The sequence below is a fragment of the Bactrocera tryoni genome, chromosome 5 (assembly GCF_016617805.1).
Source record: "Bactrocera tryoni isolate S06 chromosome 5, CSIRO_BtryS06_freeze2, whole genome shotgun sequence".
In the NCBI taxonomy this organism is placed as follows: Eukaryota; Metazoa; Arthropoda; class Insecta; order Diptera; family Tephritidae; genus Bactrocera; species Bactrocera tryoni.
In genome coordinates this window covers 58,865,101-58,884,434 of record NC_052503.1, presented here as the reverse complement: position 1 = coordinate 58,884,434, position 19,334 = coordinate 58,865,101, and the positions used below count along the sequence as shown (strand labels likewise).

The 19,334-nt window shown below is 36.7% G+C and overlaps 3 protein-coding genes and 1 long non-coding RNA gene across 5 annotated transcripts; 1 reads left to right on the top strand and 3 right to left on the bottom strand.

Annotated features, from left to right (window-relative positions):
• Positions 1 to 721: 721 nt before the first annotated feature.
• Positions 722 to 2,389, top strand: LOC120777114. Of its 2 annotated transcripts, none has more exons than XM_040108251.1 (5): positions 722 to 1,168; positions 1,277 to 1,618; positions 1,681 to 1,937; positions 2,005 to 2,112; positions 2,176 to 2,389. In XM_040108251.1, the coding sequence occupies exons 1-5, from the start codon at positions 1,112 to 1,114 to the stop codon at positions 2,363 to 2,365; spliced, it is 954 nt and encodes a 317-aa protein (XP_039964185.1). In that variant the 5' UTR covers positions 722 to 1,111; the 3' UTR covers positions 2,366 to 2,389. The 2 variants fall into 2 exon arrangements, with proteins under 2 accessions (XP_039964185.1, XP_039964184.1); XM_040108250.1 differs by having other exon boundaries at positions 724 to 1,168; positions 2,167 to 2,389.
• On the bottom strand, positions 2,382 to 3,797 carry LOC120777115 (protein Gemin2). The gene is made up of 3 exons (XM_040108253.1): positions 3,479 to 3,797; positions 3,233 to 3,418; positions 2,382 to 3,171 (listed from the first exon to the last, which is right to left on the bottom strand). The coding sequence occupies exons 1-3, from the start codon at positions 3,614 to 3,616 to the stop codon at positions 2,554 to 2,556; spliced, it is 942 nt and encodes a 313-aa protein (XP_039964187.1). The 5' UTR covers positions 3,617 to 3,797; the 3' UTR covers positions 2,382 to 2,553.
• Positions 3,798 to 14,978: 11,181 nt separating this feature from the next.
• LOC120778728 lies at positions 14,979 to 15,814 on the bottom strand. Its single transcript, XR_005705578.1, has 2 exons — positions 15,777 to 15,814; positions 14,979 to 15,340 (listed from the first exon to the last, which is right to left on the bottom strand). It is a non-coding gene; the product is annotated as an uncharacterized LOC120778728 (long non-coding RNA).
• A 1,454-nt stretch (positions 15,815 to 17,268) lies between these two features.
• LOC120778727 lies at positions 17,269 to 17,843 on the bottom strand. The gene has a single exon (XM_040110691.1). The coding sequence runs from the start codon at positions 17,810 to 17,812 to the stop codon at positions 17,285 to 17,287; it is 528 nt and encodes a 175-aa protein (XP_039966625.1). The 5' UTR covers positions 17,813 to 17,843; the 3' UTR covers positions 17,269 to 17,284.
• Between the last annotated feature and the right edge of the window lie 1,491 nt (positions 17,844 to 19,334).

The following is a 19,334-nucleotide window of genomic DNA, read 5'->3' as shown; positions in this document are numbered from 1 at the left end:
GTGAATTTCATTTTTATAGCCACAAAAGCTTGGCGCATTACTCCACACGCTAGCATTACTTATGCTGTACTAGGTATGCTCAAAGTAGATACACATATACGAATTGTGTGTGTATGTCCTTTACTCTGTCCACCCTTAAATCGCTGACCATTCGTGGCGTTGTAAGGTGCTGACTTTGTTTGGATGTACTATTGGGGACCCTATTGTGTTACACAAAGTTTCTGTGCCAAGAACGGAGCGCCACGTGAGAGCACAATCACCTTTGGCGAGTGTTTTTGTTCTTTCTTTTAACATACATACGTGTGAATGGATAAGTTTGGACGATAAGTTTTAGTTTTAAGTTGGTTAGTTGCAGTTCATTATTGTATCAGCTGGTTCTGTTGGAGGAGCAGGAGCGATAAGTAAGGCATATTTTTTGGTGATCAGAAGTGTAACATATTTATTGTGTTATTTCAATGCATTAACACAATCATTTAATTTTATAATACATTTTGGGCTGTGGCTTAAAAAAAGTTTATATTATTTATTGTGTTATTTCAATGCATTAACACAATAATTTAATTTTATAATACATTTTGGGTTGTGGCTTAAAAAAAGTTTGAAATAAATTTAATAAAGTTTCCGTGAATTTAGTGCTAATATTAATTATATAGCATTCAAATTTTGTTTACATACGTATTTACTAGATACATACATACATATGTATTTAGTAGTTCAAGTGCTACTTATGGACGTAGTTATGCTTAAACATAAATATCTAACACTTGTACATCTGAATATTCAAACAGAAAAAGCAGAGTACTAACCTAGAGAATACCTTTAGCAACCGCTGGTTAGCTACGCGTTCATTTTAAATTCACCGGCAAAACAAAAAATGAGACATACATACATACATATTTATGTATGTACATACATATATGCTTGCGACTGAACGTAGTTCAAAGGGGAGCAGTCCCTTGCGACCCAACTCCACAACCTTTTGTTGTTAACGAAAGCAAAACGAAACAAATGTCCACTTTCTATACAAACAATTATTTTCAAGGGCGCCCAGTACAGAACAGAACAGAAAAATTGTATTTTATACTAATTTATTCCTCAATTTTTCTTAAATATGTGGAAAATGTACTCGAAACGTTTGCTTGTTAAAATAGAATTTCAGTTACATGCGGTAAGTAGTTTCACTAATTATAAATTCGTGAACAAATGCAAGCAAATATGTATTATAAAAATAATTATTATATGTACAATTTGGAATACACTATTACCGTTATTTTAGGTGACTTGTCCCGGGGTGTGGCTTTGTACACATGGTTATTTGGAGGTTACTATCAAAACATTGGGTTACTTTTTTCGTACCGGAGCTATGGAGCCACGTTTCCCCCTGCTCTGCCATGACAAATTCACTATGGATGGCTACTTTAAGTCTGTCGGCTCACTGAGTGACTTGGAACGCGTGTTAGCCGCTGAGCAAATGGAGATAACGCTTTGGCAGAATGGGCGACGCATGGCGTTCTTTATTGGTAAACTGGCCGATCTAATGAAATCAGATGTACCAAAATTGTCCTGTGAACACAATATCAACGTACAACTTCTGATGAAAGCCACGCCATCATTTCCGGTAATTAAAAAACATATTTATTTTATAATTCATTTCCCAAAATGTGCCACTGGGTCTTCAAGGGAATTATTGCACCTAAAGTGGAGTTGAGCGCGCATATAGATGTGCAGGACCGTCCACAACGGGATGAGGGAAATGAAAAATTTGTACAGCAGTCTGGCAACAATATAGCTTTGAAGAAACTAGAATTTGAAGCTAAACGCAAACTAAACCGGCACACTCAGCAGTCACTATCTCCCCCAAATAATTGCTTTAACTATTTGGAAGAGAAACGACGTCAGCGACCAGTTTGTCACCTGAAAACAAATTGTGGTAGTGGGTGTGTATCTTCACTTAGTATTTTATACTTATGTATTACATGCATTTGACTACGTTTCGCTCACAAGGTTTTCAAAGAAGAGTAGTGCTTTTCCTTGTTCGAATGCGCCAAAGTCATACAAAATAGATGCAGTGTCAAGTCAAAACAGCGAACGTCGCCTTTCAACTGGTTCTAGGTGAAGTATCCTTTTTTTTACATTTGCATAACTATTTATAAATCTTCTTTTTAGTAATTTCAGTAATACTAGTTCATACAATCTCAGCCAAGTTACGCGTATGAGTTGTCCCTCACAACAATGCCATTCTATTTGCACAGTTTCCTCGATATCTGCGCCGGACGATCACCTTCGTCGATGTGAGACCTGTCAATCGTACCGAAAAGTATTCTATAGCAAATATTATACAAATTTACACAGAAAGAACTACTGAATACAAACTGATGTTATGATGTTAGACATGTTTTTTATTCACTTATATAAAGAATACTTTCCAGATTTTGAATGATGGCATGTTTGCACTTTTTAGTTAATGCTTCAACTTTCTTTTCTATTTGTCTACATCGTTTAGTAAAATTTATTTTACATGCTTGTGGAATTGTCCATATGGAGTGTGGCTCATCAAACGAATTCGGCAAAGTCCATTTGTCCAAATGCCTTTGCAATCAATAGTATGAATAAATTGTATGGCACAGCTTTACCCGTTGCTGTGGCTGGTAAACGACCCCGCAATCGTATGCAAACACGTGCTATGTCGCGCAAAGTACTATGCACCTCTGGTTCAATGGGTATATGTAGGCAGGTAAGGGCACCATATAACCACGTACCTAACCATGCATTTGTATCTGTGAGATCTAATATGACCGGTTTCATATTTTCATTGCAGCCGGCACTTGAAGTCGAAGGCATTATGTCGTCCTCTGAAGAAATATTTTCCAAAACTACTTTCTCTTCACCAGCACGCAGCCAATCACAAATGAATTCCAAAAGTTGCTCTAAGGTGCGCTGACTGAAGCGCAATATTGTTTTTAGATATGGTGGATTGTCGTGACAGAATTGATGCCATGCAACTGGATCAGCTATTAATGGAGGTTCCAGCGTTTGGTCGTATCGTTGTCTGTGCAGTTCTAAACGTAGAAGCACTATTTTCTCGCGCGTAGCTTCAAAATCTTTAATCTGATAGTCCTTCCACTCTTTTGTAGGCAGTATTCCGTTATATGCGATAGATTTCAAAGGTTCCTTTAAGTATACTTATATATTAATCACTTCATTAATTAAATTACATTGATAATGCACTTACGTCTTCATCTTTGAAATTTTCGGCCAAAGCAGCGGCAGTTCTATTCTTTTTACACTTGTTCGGCTCCCGTACCATTACGGCTGGACACTTTTTTCGTTCATACAACATATGCATAAGATATTCATCGCCGTCTTTTGGTGCTACAGAGGGATCGAAATCAAGACCGGGTTCACGTATTTCTAAAGCCTTTTATATTTGATACATAATTGAATCGTAAACCAAGCATTGAGTATTATAGCGTTATACCTGTTGTTGAAATGTTTCCATTGGACAACCGCCATTGACGGTAGCATCCTCAGTTGTTTCTTTATCGGCATTGTATATATTTGATTTGCGCTTTTGGTTTCGATCCACTTCATATAAAATATCCTTCTTGGTGGACATGATTGCAAAATTGTCTGAATTCAAATTTTCACCGAATGTAGAAGGAGATCGAAATCAAAACAAAAGCCGCAAATGTTTAATAAATACAATCCAATTGCCTAAATCCTGAGGGTTGCATGCAGGGGCAAGTGCGGCCAATCCCTATAAAGTGGAAGTGCTACCAAAGCAAGTTTGAATTATTTAAAATTTAAATTATTTTAGTTAATATACGATCATAATTTATTTATGCTTTTCGGAATTTAATTTATTTTTATATTTTTATGAGGTAAAAAGAAATGCAAACTGTTTTGAAAATATCATGTTTCAGTCAATATAATTAAAGTGAATATAAAACAAGTTACAAGAAATAAAAATATGTGTCAGTATACATGTATGTATGTTTATACAATTTTTTGAAGAGTAAAAGTATAATGGCCGCTTTACATACAATTTTCGTTGCTTTGCTTTAAATTAAGTACTTTAATAGCAAATTAAATAATCTAAAAAAAATTTTCCCTACCAGCACTAGATTCCGATCGTTCAGTTTGAATAGCAGCTATATGCTATAGAAAGCCGATCTGAACAATTTCTTCGTATATTACATTATTATCTTAGAAAAGAACCTGTGCCAACTTTTGTGAAGATACATTGTCAAATGTGAAAGTTTTCGATACCAGAGCTTGATTCCCATCGTTCAGTTTGTATGGCAGCTACATATATGTTATAGGGGTCCGATTTCGGCAGTTCCGACAAATGAGGAGCTTCTTGAACGTTTGCAAAACTTCAAAACGATATCTTAAAAACTCAGGGACTAGTTCGTATATATACAGACGGACACGGCTAAATCGACTCAGCTCAACATACTGATCATTTATATATATGTCGGGTTATCGTTCGGATTCTGCATATTTTATTGCGCGGATTGTACATGGCGAATAAACTTGATCACGCCACAGTCAACTTGAGACTGTCTGCCAGCATTTTTGCATACCGACAATGTTCTCCAGAAAATGCTGCAACGAACATACTTGTATCTCTGTCTCTCGCAGTGGTTCAAGCATACACGCACAACAATCGTAGTGCGTATCTCTCTCTCAAACCTCGAACCTAACGCAACATCTCTTTCTCATGTTCGCATCGAACTATCCTGACCATCTGGCGAATAAATGGAACAAAGCGTACTAACAAACAACCGTTAGAGTGCAGAGGCGAGATTTGTCACTTTTACACTGGTTACCATAATTTAAGATCCGACATATATACTTTGTAGGGTCTCCGACGTTTCCTTCTGTGTGCTACCAATTTCGTGGCAAACTTAATATATCCTGTTCAGGGAATAATTATGGTATCTCAGAATGAACGATTTGCTATCCGTACTTCTCTCTTACAAAAATCAGAGAATGTAGATTTATGTAATACAATCTATATTACACAATATAATCTACTATTTATATAATATAATCAAAATTCTCTGTGAAATTGAGGGCTGTTGTTTGGCAAAGCGTGGAAAAATAGTGTTGCCCAACATTTTACTTCGCTTTCCTACTCTTCGCTTCGATGCGAATGTATTCATATTGTTCACACACGGACTCTTTTGTCGCCCAAATCGGTGTTTTGTGGGCGAGAGGACGACGAAGAAAAACAAAAGGATCGTGCCTCTCGTGCTGGAATGGCACGCTTTGTGTTCTTGTTCGTAACAGTTGGATGCTAGACAATTCAGCACTCCTTTTAATTTTTTTTTCAATATTATTTTTTTTATTGGATCTGCTTTTTTTTTTAAGCCTAACGATAAGTTATAAAATCTTAAATTTCTTTAAAAACTAGACTGGCTCAAGCAAGTGATTGAGCTGTTTTGGTGATACGTTGCTCTTTAATACGCAGGTATATCTTTTCTTTTAAGGCGTGTTTGATCGCCGGAATACCAAGGTCTTTATGGATATTTTCGTTACGCATGTACCACGGTGAACACGTAATTGTTCTAAGAATTTTCGATTGGAACCTTTGTATTAAATTAATATTAGTTGCACAGGCCGTATCCCCCAGTTGAATGTCATACATCCAAATCGGCTTTATGACCGCATTTTATAAAAGCACTTAATTGTCTAGGCTAAGTTTAGAGTCAGGAATAATGGGATGCCAAACTCCTCTCTCACTGGAAGTGAGAGAACAATTGCTAAACGTCAAAACAGACAGTTGACTGGATTGGGGTGGTTTTGACGTTTAGCAATTGGAAACGAGCGATGGCCAGATTGAAATCTTACCAAAAAATATATAAACGGAGGGATTTGTTGCATCGTTCAAGACCACTTATAAAAAATGTAAAACAATGAATATTAAATAATATTGTGAAATTTAAAGGTATTTGATGAAACGTTTTGTAATTTGAAGCATCATAGTTTTATTTTCAATGGAAAATGATTAAAAACATTTAATGATTGAGAGCTAACAAGCTTAAGTCCTATTATTGGGTATTGAAAGGAAAAGAGTCAGTTGTTATAATATTCTTTAAAAAGATGTAAATAGTTTCTTCATATAATAAATAACCACTATTTAGTAATTTTTATTCGTACTAAATTTGGGTATTGGGTTGATAAGTGCACAAAAATTGTAATTTTGTTCAATCTGGCCATAATGGAAAATGTTATAAAAAACGCTAATTTTGAGGCGCTCTCACACTGGAATAAGTTTAACATCCCTTTATTCCTGTTTTATACTATGTTATTAATATGCATAGCATAACACTAATATTTTGAAAAATGGTGAATAAGGACAAAAATAAATATTAATATAAATAATAACAAATAAATAATATTTTGCAACATTTAGAAGTATTAAATGTAATAATATACATATATAAATTAATTTTAATAAAAACGGATTTTTTTACTGTTTAAGATTTACATAAAAATATTAAGACGCTTTAATTTTTATTTGTTTTAACCGCAATACGCATTAATTAATTCACGACTATTATATAACAATTAGAAAATATATAGAATAACAAAATTGGGCGCTTTTAACACTTTCCAAAAGAGTAGGAAATATTAGTAGCGTATATTCAGTACATTCTGCTGGATTATGCATAGACTGCCAGACGGATATTTGTTAGGAAACGTGTAGGCGATTTGTCATTGTTCATACGTGCATACGTACAACTATTTGCTACTTTTGTTCAGAGATTGGGGAAAAAGTAACACATCGCCATTTGATGTTCAGTGGTTTCCTCGCTCTAATCAATTGCAGATATGGCATGCTGTCTTGTTCTAAGTCACCTCTTATATGCGTACCTTTTTTGTTATATTTTAGTTAACATTGACCGTTACTAATGATTACATTGGTAATGAAATCTGTTTGCAGTCTGTTAAAGGTAACATATACTTTTGTTAGCAGCAACAAGCATACATATCTGTTGCCTCGATTTTCCTTGATATGCTATTTGATTAATTTTCAAAAATTATATTGTTAATATTTCACTTTTTTTATTATTTAAACATTCTTCTTCTTCTTAATTGGCGTAGACACCGCTTACACGATTATAGCCGAGTTAACAACAGTGCGCCAGTCGTTTCTTCTTTTCGCTGCGTGGCGCCAATTGGGTATTCCAAGCGAAGCCAGGTCCTTCTCCACTTGGTCCTTCCAACGGAGTGGAGGTCTTCCTCTGCTTCTCCCGGCGGGTACTGCGTCGAATACTTTCAGAGCTGGAGTGTTTTCATCCATCCGGACAACATGACCTAGCCAGCGGAGCCGCTGTCTTTTAATTCGCTGAACTATGTCAATGTCGTCATATATCTCGTACAGCTCATCGTTCCATCGGATGCGATATTTGCCATGGCCAATGCGCAAAGGACCATAAATCTTTCGCAGAAATTTTCTCTCGAAAACTCGTAACGTCGACTCATCGGTTGCTGTCATCGCCCATGCCTCTGCACCGTATAGCAGGACGGGAATTATGAGCGACTTATAGAGTTTAGCTTTTGTTCGTCGAGAGAGGACTTTACTTTTCAATTGCCTACTCAGTCCGAAGTAGCACCGGTTGGCAAGAGCAATCCTGCGTTGGATTTTCAGGCTGACATTATTAGTGGTGTTAATGCTGGTTCCTAAATAGACGAAATTATCTACAACTTCAAAGTCAACAGTGACGTGAGAGCCAAGTCGCGAGTGCGACGACTGTTTGTTTGATGACAGGAGATATTTCGTCTTTCATCAGAACTAACGGCGCGGGTGTTGAGGCCGATGATATCAATATCATCGGCACACGCCAGCAGCTGTACACTCTTATAGAAGATGGTACCTTCTCAATTTAGTTCTGCAGCTCGAACTATTTTCTCCAGAAGCAGACTGAAGAAGTCGCACGATAGGGAGTCGCCCTGACTGAAACCTCGTTTGGTATCGAACGGCTCGGAGAGGTCCTTTCCGATCCTGACGGAGCTTTTCGTGTTGCTCAACGTCAGTTTACACAGCCGTATTAGTTTTGCGAGGATACCAAATTCAGACATCGCGGCATAAAGGCAGCTCCTTTTCGTGCTGTCGAAAGCAGCTTTGAAATCGACGAAGAGGTGGTGTGTGTCGATTCTCCTTTCACGGGTCTTTTCCAAGATTTGGCGCGTGGTGAATATCTGGTCGGTTGTTGATTTTCCAGGTCTGAAGCCACACTGATAAGGTCCAATCAATTTGTTGACGGTGGGCTTTAATCTTTCACACAATACGCTCGATAGAACCTTATATGCGATGTTGAGGAGGCTAATCCCACGGTAGTTGGCGCAGATTGTGGGGTCTCCTTTTTTATGGATTGGGCATAGCACACTTAAATTCCAATCGTTGGGCATGCTCTCGTCCGACCATATTTTACAAAGAAGCTGATGCATGCTCCCTATTAGTTCTTCGCCGCCGTGTTTGAATAGCTCGGCCGGTAGTCCGTCGGCCCATGCCGCTTTGTTGCTCTTGAGGCGGGCAATTGCTATTCGAACTTCTTCATGGTCGGGTAATGGAACGTCTGCTCCATCGTCATCGATTGGGGAATCGGGTTCTCCTTCTCCTGGTGTTGTGCGTTCACTGCCATTCAGCAGGCTGGAGAAGTGTTCCCTCCATAATTTAGCTATGCTCTGGGCATCAGTGACTAGATCACCTTTGGGGGTTCTACAAGAGTATGCTCCGGTCTTGAAACCTTCTGTAAGCCGCCGCATTTTTTCGTAGAATTTTCGAGCATTACCCCTGTCGGCCAGCTTATCAAGCTCTTCGTATTCACGCATTTCGGCCTCTTTCTTCTTCTTTCTGCAAATGCGTCTCGCTTCCCTCTTCAACTCTCGGTATCTATCCCACCCCGCACGTGTAGTGGTCGATCGTAACGTTGCGAGGTAGGCAGCCTGTTTTCTCTCCGCTGCGACACGGCACTCCTCGTCGTACCAGCTGTTCGTTTTCTCTTTCCGAAAACCAATGGTTTCGGTTGCAGCTGTACGTAATTCCCACGACAGCCGGTTCTACGCACCGGAATTGACTCGGATTTCATCCGACCAAGGGCTGTTCTTTCGGCGATCTAACCCCGTTTGGATCGGTAAGTGTTGTGTTGCAGCTGTACGTAAGGAATTTGAAATGCCGTCCCACAGATCCCTTATACCGAGTTGTTGACTAGTGCTCTCAGAGAGCAGGAGTGCAAGCCGAGTAGAAAATCGTTCGGCTGTCTGTTGTGATTGCAGCTTCTCGACGTCAAACCTTCCTTGTGTTTGTTGGCGTGCGTTTTTTGCTGCACAGAGGCGAGTGCGAATCTTAGCTGCAACAAGATAGTGGTCCGAGTTGATGTTAGGACCTCGGAGCGCACGCACATCTAAAACACTGGAGACGTGTCTTCCATCTATCACAACATAATCGATCTGGTTGGTAGTTTTTCGATCCGGAGACAGCCAGGTGGCTTGATGAATCTTCTTATGCTGGAATCTAGTACTACAGATAACCATATTTCGGGCCCCGGCGAAGTCAATCAGCCTCAACCCATTTGGGGATGTTTCGTCGTGGAGGCTGAATTTACGGACCGTAGTGCCAAATATACTTTCTTTGCCCACCCTGGCGTTAAAGTCGCCAAGCACGATTTTGACATCGTGACGGGGCAGTTCTCATAGGTGCGCTCCAAGCGCTCATAGAAAGCACTTTTGGTCACATCGTTCTTCTCTTGCATCGGGGCGTGTTCGCAAATCGGCGATATGTTGAAGAACCTTGCTTTGATGCGGATTGTGGCTAGACGTTCATTCACCGGAGTGAATGATAGTACTCGGCGACGGAGTCTCTCTCCCACCACGAATCCAACGCCAAACTTGCGCTCCTTTATATGGCCACTGTAGTAAATGTCACAAGGACCTACTCGTCTCTGTCCTTGTCCCGTCCATCGCATTTCTTGGACGGAGGTGATGTCAGCCTTTATTTTTGCGAGGACATCAACCAGCTGGGCAGCGGCACCTTCCCAATTAAGGGTCCGGACATTCCAGGTGCATGCCCTCAAATCGTAGTCCTTATTCCGTTTGCCATGGTCGTCATCAAAAGGGGGGTCTCTCCTCCGAGGCTGTTTCAACTTTTTAATTGGTATTGTTTTTTACGTGGCGGGTCTTAAGCCCAGCGCACAATCCTATATAGGGAATGTTTCGCCTTCGAACGGATGTTCTTAGGCTACCCAGAGGATACTTGGTCAAAGACCGGAAGTAGTGAGCTGCTTGAGCCATGTGTAAAAGAATCGTTTCTGGCCACTCCCAAGTGAATGGCGATCAGAGAACTTTCCTCACTTGCGTGAACTTCTACACATGACTCCATCCTCCATTTAAACATTCACAAATATTAAAATTAATTAACAACTTAAAAATATATGTATATAAAAACTAAGTTTAAAATGAAATATTGGAAATTAAAATATCCTTATACAACAAATTTACAAGAAACAAGTAAAAAAGGGCAACCGAACATTTTATACTCTTGCAACTTGCAACAATTACATCTTATGACGTAAAATCTCAAACATCAATCATATGGAGTAAAGTCATCCAGATGCTCGACAATCCTAGTAATAGTTACATGGGGGGTAAGTCAAGTTTTCACCCAATTATATCTAGTTTAGGCACAAAGATATACTGTTAAGAGTAAAGCATGTTCTGTAATTCTCATTGCGATAACTCAAATATTGGCCGATATACATATGCGGTATAAAGTCACCTGGAAGTTCGAACATCTTTGTATTAAGTACAGAAAGCACCTCCAAAGTAAACAGGACTTAAAAAAACAGAACAAATGTTTTTTTCGGCAAAATCAATTTATTTTATTCAAAATAGTCTCCTTCTGCTTCAATACAGCTTTTTGCACGGTCCAAAAGCATGCCGAACGTGTTTTAGCTCGTTGGCCGGTATGGTCGCCAGTATGCCGGCGCAAGCCTTTTGAATGGCCTCTACGTCTGCAGTTTTCCGAAAAGGAAAAGGCCGCACGGTGCCGTATCAGGTGAATACGGGGAGTAAATGGTTAAAATGTGATTTTTGGTCAAATAATCGGTCACAGGCGTTGATCGATGAGACGGCACATTATCGTGCAACAAACGCCAACTTTCATCTTCCCGATATTTGGGCCGAACCCGTCGAATACGGCGCACCAAACGCTTCAAAACTCCAAGGTAGAATTCCGCGCAACGGACCGTAAATCTTTCTCAGAACTTTTCTCTCGAAAACTCGCAACGTCGACTCATCAGTTGTTGTCATCGTCCAAGCCTCTGCACCATATAGCAGGACGGGAATTATGAGTGACTTATAGAGTTTGGTTTTTGTTCGTCGAGAGAGGACTTTGCTTCTCAATTGCCTACTCAGTCCGAAGTAGCACCTGTAGCAAGAGTTATCCTGCGTTGGTTCCAAGATAGACGAAATCATCTACGACTTCAAAGTTATGACTGTCAACAGTGACGTGAGAGCCAAGTCGCGAGTGCGACGACTGTTTGTTTGATGACAGGAGATATTTCTTCTTGCCCTCGTTCACTGCCAGACGCATTTGCTTTGCTGCTCACCCATTTACTGATATTTTCTATATAGATAATGTTGTCCAAAAATTCGGTACCAAGAGGCTTGAGTTTTCGTTGGACGTAAACAATTTTTGATCGTAAGGTAGCAGAAACTAAAGGCATTATTCGTGAAAAGTTTTATCCCGTTATATTCAGGGGTGTTGTGGAATCCAAGACAGAATTGCTTAGCTGTCAGAATTGCAAACCAATTCTGATTATCAATGGTGTCACAGAATCTGATTGGATTGTCGTCTTTTCGAACATACGCAAAACCAATATTCGAACCAGCTGTTTACTAATGTGACAAAACTTGCAAATGAATACATTTGGATGCAATCCTATTAAAGTTTTTAATGAGTTCCGAATTAAAGAAAGATTTTAAGTGATAACATTTGTAGATGGGAATTAGAAATATTGTTGAAGCTAGAAGGGAAATAATGACCGAGCGATATATGAGCCCTTGGGCAGAAAGCGAAAACTTTGACTCGGTTTTTCATTTTTACGATTTTTCTTAATTGGCGGGCAGGATTGAAAAAAACTAAACGTATGGAATTGGGGAAAAATTTATTATCTTTGGCATTAAATTATCTTCTATTTAAACTAAACAAATTAAGAAAATTTAAGTTTGAACATATATTTAAGCAACATAAAGTAACATTTTTTTGGTCAAAAACCACTTTTTAAAAAATTTAGAATTTTATTTTTTGAAATTTTCCTAGTTTAACTTGAATATAAGTTATTGACAAATATGAATCTCTTTAAATTTTTTGTTTCCGACAGAAATTGCGACCTGCATACTTTCCGCCGTCCGACAAATGCACACGCGAGATGCATCGGGCAATTGCTTCCCTAAGGCAGAATATCAAAGAATTCGTATCCAAAAAATTTTCGGGTGATGTTTAAATATAGAACTATAAACCCTAAAAATTTCGCTTTAATCAATTATTTCTTTCCCTCCCAAAAAAAAAGAATATCAAGCCTCTAAAGCGGCTCCCCCTCTTAAATATCCGCATTTTTTCCAAAACTCAATAATTAAAACATTTCGTACTTTATTCATATGTTTTCTACCATAGAAATAAAGATAAATCAATTCGTAACAATAAAATAACTCGATTTCTTAACTTATAGCATTGACAGACGGCAGCGTTAAACCAGATTAATTGCATTTTTCGGGATTAATTCAGGAGTTACCACAGCAAACTCCGTTGCTGAATCCAAAAATAACTCTCAAAATTTTAGGGAGTTTGTGAGATTTTCGTTGGCAACATTGTTAAAAATGGCCAATTTTCATCTATTGTGAATAATATAATATCAATAAAACTTCTATGTTATGATGCAGTTTTAAAAATAATGTGTTGATATGCTTTTGTAATAAAAAATGGTTTGGTAAAAATTGGTCGGCTAACAACCGTAATGTTTATCTTCTATCAATTTTCATTGAAAATATTATAAAAAGGACAATGAGCTGTTTATGAGAGTTTCAAACTCGCATAGCTGCCGTCTGTCACCTACAAATTTGGATCTGATTAAGTGCGCAGTTAATCCGGATTAACGCTGCCGTCTGTCAAGGCTATTACATTTCAAATCAGTGTGCGACTATCTTCTTGCTTTGTTTCTGACAGCAAAACCGATAAAATTGGTTTCTGTGACACCCAAAACCGATACAAATTCAGTTTCGAATATCAAACCAATAATGTCTGAATTCATGACATCTACTGCTTTTTTTGATCGGTTTCAATTCTGATTCCGACAACTATCAGATTCCACAACACCCTTGATTAATTGCAACTTGAGAGAAGTGAAAGAATCAAATAGAATTTAACAGGCCTATTCTGAGAAAACCTCACAACTGGTTTGTGAGGTTTATTTTGCGAGGTTGGCTGTGAGGTTTATTTTGTGAGGCTATTCTTGCTCAAACCTCACAAGAGAAAAGCACAAAAGCCTCACCACACGAGTTGAAAACCACTTTGCTTTGAACCAGCTATTCAAACAAAAAAAAAACACAACAAAATTGTGAAATGGACAACCAAGAATACTGAGTAATTTTGCAAATCTGGTAATTTTTCTGGATATATAGTAATATCATTTACTTCTAGGATTTCAAAATGTGAAAGAACAACTCAGTAGCTGCTGCAAGATTACTACATACATATTATTTAAACACAAATATATTTTTATTCGCACATGTATTAAATACATACATATTTACAAATAAAAACTTGTCCGAATTATTTAAACATAAATGTGTATGCATATTAGGCCGGGTCGATTTGTATGGGTGGAAAAAAACCAAGAAAGCGGCTAGCAAAAACGAAAACTACAGAAAATTCTAAGAAAGTTTTGCCAAGAAACCATGGGTTTAAAATTAATTTCCAGTTCGCGCAGAGCGACTAGATTTTAAGGTCATACTTATTAAATTGTACTCAAAAACCTATACTTTCATAAGAAGCGATACGGAAAATTGTGCTTGGTTTCTTCGGTTATAATGAGAGTTTGTGCTTCTATGTATGCAGCATACAGATATTCCCATATTTTTTAAAAAATTCTAAAATTGTGGAAAATACGGTGGATCGAAAATAAAATTTTATTATTGTAATTAAGTTTTTAAAAAAATAAATGTTTTTGTGGTGCAAGTTACAGACATTGGTTTTTCTGCTGATGACTGGGAATCTTTTCTAGTTTTAGTTTTTTTAGGATTTAAAGTCTTTTTTGGATTCCATGCGACTAGTACGACTTTCTATAGTTACGGCCATGATATCGTCTCTATTCTTTGCAATAGCGCATCGGGAAACTGTTGTCAGAAGCTGTACACAACTCTCAGTTGCTTGGGTATGACATGGAATCCCTGGGTCATGAAGCGGCGGATCATCAGACTCAATAAACTGCAACAAGTGTTCATATGGAATGTTTGCTGAGAATGGAGGCTCAGACAAAACACTGTCATCATCTAGGTCAACCAGATCAAAGTAGTCTGAGCATTCAAAATTTATTGCGAACATCTTTTCTCTTATCATAAAGCATTGCCAGTAAAATATTTTCAGGATGAGCGAAGTATGAATTATTTTGGATTACAGTGTTAACAATTTCTCGCAGTGTTGTATGGTAAGAGTACCGTACGATTGCTTTTTGTTGTTGTTTTTTGCTCTGCCACGTAAAAAAAAAATAAGTTACACAAGCCTGCTATTATTGCATTAATTGCATGGCATTCTGTTATTTTAAAACTATAGGTTTTTGAGTACAATTTAATAAGTAGTAGCTCAAAATTTAAAGTCGCTCTGCGCGAACTGGGAATTAATTTTAGACACATGGTTTCTTGGCAAAACTTTCTCTTTTGCTAGCCGCTTTATGCGAAAAAAATTCGATCCGTCCTAATGTATATGTCTTTTTTATTCATACTTAGAAGGTAGTTAAATGTACAAAGACGGTAAGTTACATATTTATTGTTAATAGACAAATACTTATAGTTATAATAGATAACGCCTTTGGAAGAATAGTTCCTCCATTCTATTTCAATAAAGTAATTGCAAATTTCTTTCAACAAACATAATCGATTTTGCATTGGGAGGTTTGCTTTCACACATCGCAAATTTGTGAGGAAATTTTGAGTATTTGTGCTTTTGAAATCGCTTCAGCATACGGAAAGCCGCACAATAGTGAGGGTGGTGATTTTTGTGAGGGTATGAGAATAGGCTGTAGGCTGTACGTCCGGCCGAAATAAATGTCCGTTTCTAAAATTAAAAAAAAGTACAAATCCATATGTTATTAAAATCAATATAATAAGAATAATTACACAAACCAAAAATTATAGTTTTTAAAATTCATGTTTGCGTAAAAAAAGTAAAACTAGAAACTAATATATTTGTATACAACTTAAAACTAATATACAATTAAACTTATTTATCATCGAATTCATTTATCCAAACAAATAAATATTCTTATATTGGCAAGCTAGCTATTTTAAAAATTAATTGTGAATTGAAATGGCACATCAGTTTGAATTATAAGTTTACGCGCAGTGTTGCCAACCTCAAAAAACTAAAAAACCACAACTCGCCTAAAAAAAAAACAGTAGAAAGCGGTAGGTAAAGAAAAAAGGCAGATTTCATAATTTTGCTCATATGTACAATTAAATAATAAACAACTTTCTTAAATACTAGAACTCACATCAATTGATATTTTTATAATCACAGCAACATAAAACAAAAATCTAAGTAAAATTATTTTTCAGTTTCATTTTCAATTGCCTCATCTTCATTATTTTCACACTCATTTTTATTTTTAAAATCATACATGTTTTTGTTGAATTTCTTCATGTGCTTTTCTGTGGCTTCGAATGAATAGCAATCAGTTATTTTGGATTTAGTGTGTAATACTCCTTTAATAGTTGTAGTCGATATTCTATTGCGTAATTTGGTTTTCATAATATTTATAGCAGAAAATAACCTTTCTACGGCGGCGCTGCTATGTGGTAGGCACAAAAGCTTCTTTTCCAATTCACACAATGTAGGGAGTGTTTGAGATTCGTCTCCATTTCTTAATTCTTGTACATGTTTCCAAAAGTCGATAACATCGGGAGTTTTGTTTTGGTCGAAAGAAAAATCGACATTTCTTAACATTCGCCATTCTCTATCCAGTTCCGATATATTATTTGAACAAATCTTTGGGAAGAAATAATGTAAATTTGCAATGGAAGGGAATTTTTATGCTTGACGGTCTTTGTCGTCAAAAGGAAACCATTTTAATATCTGTTTTGCAGCCTCGATATAAAACTCCTTACACTTTAAGTAGAAATTTTTCAGTTGTTCTTCCTCTAGTTCTCCTAATTCTCTCTTTCTTCTGATCAAATTTGGCACCATTCCACCAACGTATATAAGTATGTTGCATCGGTAAATGTTTCTGCTCACTCGAAAAGTCAAGGTTTAATATTTTAGTTTCTTTTGCGTGTAAAATATTTTGTGCTTAATTTTTTTTCTCGTTCAGTGAGATTCAAATATTCAGCTTGTACAAAGCATTCCAAGATCGTTGTGTATGCGGTCAGTATTTTGTCGTATGGTAAATATAATTTCGGAGTCTCGGATTGCATTTTTTTATTGAGATCGGTAAATATAGGTAAAGTAATCTATCTACATGAACTGCAGCTTGAAAATACAATTTTATAGCTGGTAATTGTTCCAGAAGCCTACTTACTACCTCAATAAGCGACAACCATCTGGTTTGGCTAGGGTGGAGTAATTTGTGGGGTTTAATATTTGTGAATGCTTGAAATGTTTTGAAATCTCCAATACGTTTTGGTGAATTTTGTACGTGATTATATATGTACGTCTCTACAGAAATCTTCCACGCCCCTTGGCAATTCCTCACATGCGTATGATGCGCATAGGTTAAAAGAATGACAAATGCACTTCATAGTAAAAAGGTGAGGTATGTCATTTTGAAACAAAGTGACCAATCCAAACTTGACGTTAGCGCCATCAGAAGCAAAGCCTATCATGTTTGATTTGTAAGGAATATTTTTTTCAACAAAATATTCTACTATTTTGCCATACAACGCTGTTGCTGTACCATCTACGATTGGTATTAAAGTCAGAAAACTATCTTCAACGCTGAAATCTAATTTTACTATTCTAGCGACAAGCGCTAAATGTTTTATCGTAGATTTATCTGTGCTTTCGTCAACAAGTAATGCAAATCAACATCTCTATTATATTTTCATCAGCTGTCTGCCCAGTTACATTAACAATAATAGCTCTAGCTTTTATGCGGCTTATAGATAATTGTTCGGCAATTTTCGAATCTGGACATATAGCGCAAATCAATTTATTCAAATGAGATGTTATGTTAAAAGACTGATTATGCTCAGCAATAAAGCAGGCCATTTTTACTTCACCCGCTTTAGCTGCAATTTTTGTATCTTGTGAGTTGGAAGCTGAGGTAAACATTGATGTCAGTTTTTGGTGTTTTTGTAACTTCAAACTATTCTTCGCGTGTTTGGTTGAATCTTTGTGTCGTAGCAGTTCGTGTATACCACATTTTCTGTCGCAATTACGCGCAGAACAAAAGAAATAAGTCTCATCTTTAGTGCTCTTCTTTAACCAGCCTTTGAACCTATCATCTTTTAACCACGAATTTACGAATTTCTGTTCATATTTCACATTTTTCTTCTTAGGAGGACTTTTTTCAGTCGATGAATCACTACTCATTTTATCAAAAACTTTGTAATTATTATTTTTTCAAAATAGACGCCGCAATTCAAAGAAACTGTTCAAGGTGTTGTGACTTGTGACTATAAAACAATACCTACGCAATACAATAGGCGTGTAGGCTACACGGTCGGTGTAGCTGTTATTCATAAATAGGGATTTCCCCGTGCGTAAAAATATAAAGAAGATACTGCCATCTAGTGTCAATGCGTTTTATTACGTAGTGGTTTGTCATTGCGTTTTATTGCGTAGTGGTTATCAAAAAATGTTTGCATAGTAGTGTATTAGTTGGCGCTGAACGCGAAAAACAGTAGAAAATTGGAATGAAGCAGAAAACATGGTCATCAATGTGAAAACAGCAAATCTACTGTTAAAACAGTAGGGTTGGTAACGCTGGTTACGCGGATCATTTGATTTAGCAGTTAAGATCGTAGCTTCAACCAAATTGGCAATAACGTTTTCACTGCTAACAGCAACATGTTGCAAGAGTATAATATTTTTTGTAGCACCAAAAGATGAATAAGGCATACATTAAATGTTACATAAGTATATATTATCGAACTACATTTCTTTATTTTGTAAAGCTATTACTTTATAACTTACCCACCTGAATTGATTTGTAATCCTCAATATGATGATCTAGGAATGCTCCAAATTGTCTGTAATATTAAGAGTTTTAGTTTTATAAACAGCATACAAACCACAACGCTATCTTATTGGTCATGTCTACTTTACCATTTTCTATATATGTACATATGTATGTATATAAAATAAATTAAATATAAAATATAAAATTATCGAAGAACGAACTTACCTCTTCAAAATCCAATTCCATATACATATTCGCCTTTCCTATTTTAGCATGTTAATATTGCAATATGTTTCGAATGACGATAGTTTTTCTCTCTATACTTAAGCTTTCTCCAAGTTAATTTGAAATTTCAGAATATTTAACCGTGTGGGTGAACAGCTAGAAATGTTTCAATGTGTTTGTGCAATCTGCCACCTCAGTCTGGGCAGGGTATACACTTATATGTAATTACTTAAGTAATACTTGACAACATTCCTTATCAAATAGCACAATTTCCTACAGTTCACGAATGTGTATAAATAAATATCTGCTTTTGGCAATTGATTCAGCAATACTAAAGTTTGTTCTGCTGCTCAGTTGCCGCTTATAACTTTTGGAGCAACTTATTTTCAGATAAACTATTTAAATTTATTTCCCGAAAAGTTCCATCACAAATTATGTAAGTAAGTGTTTAAGTAATTACGGAAAAATTTATTAATGTCAGAGGTTGGCAATGACGTCAACCAGTTTTTAGACGTTTTTTTGCAATATAAAATTTAAATTTCTAGTAATTTTAGGGCCAAAATTTTTCGAAAATTTGTCATTGTCATTTATTGATCGAAGAAAATTTTATACTACGATCATAATGTTGGTCAAGTTTAAGTATTTGTTCCGCATAATCGGTCCTATATGAGCAATAATATCCCTAAACTTTATTTTCCAACGAGTTAT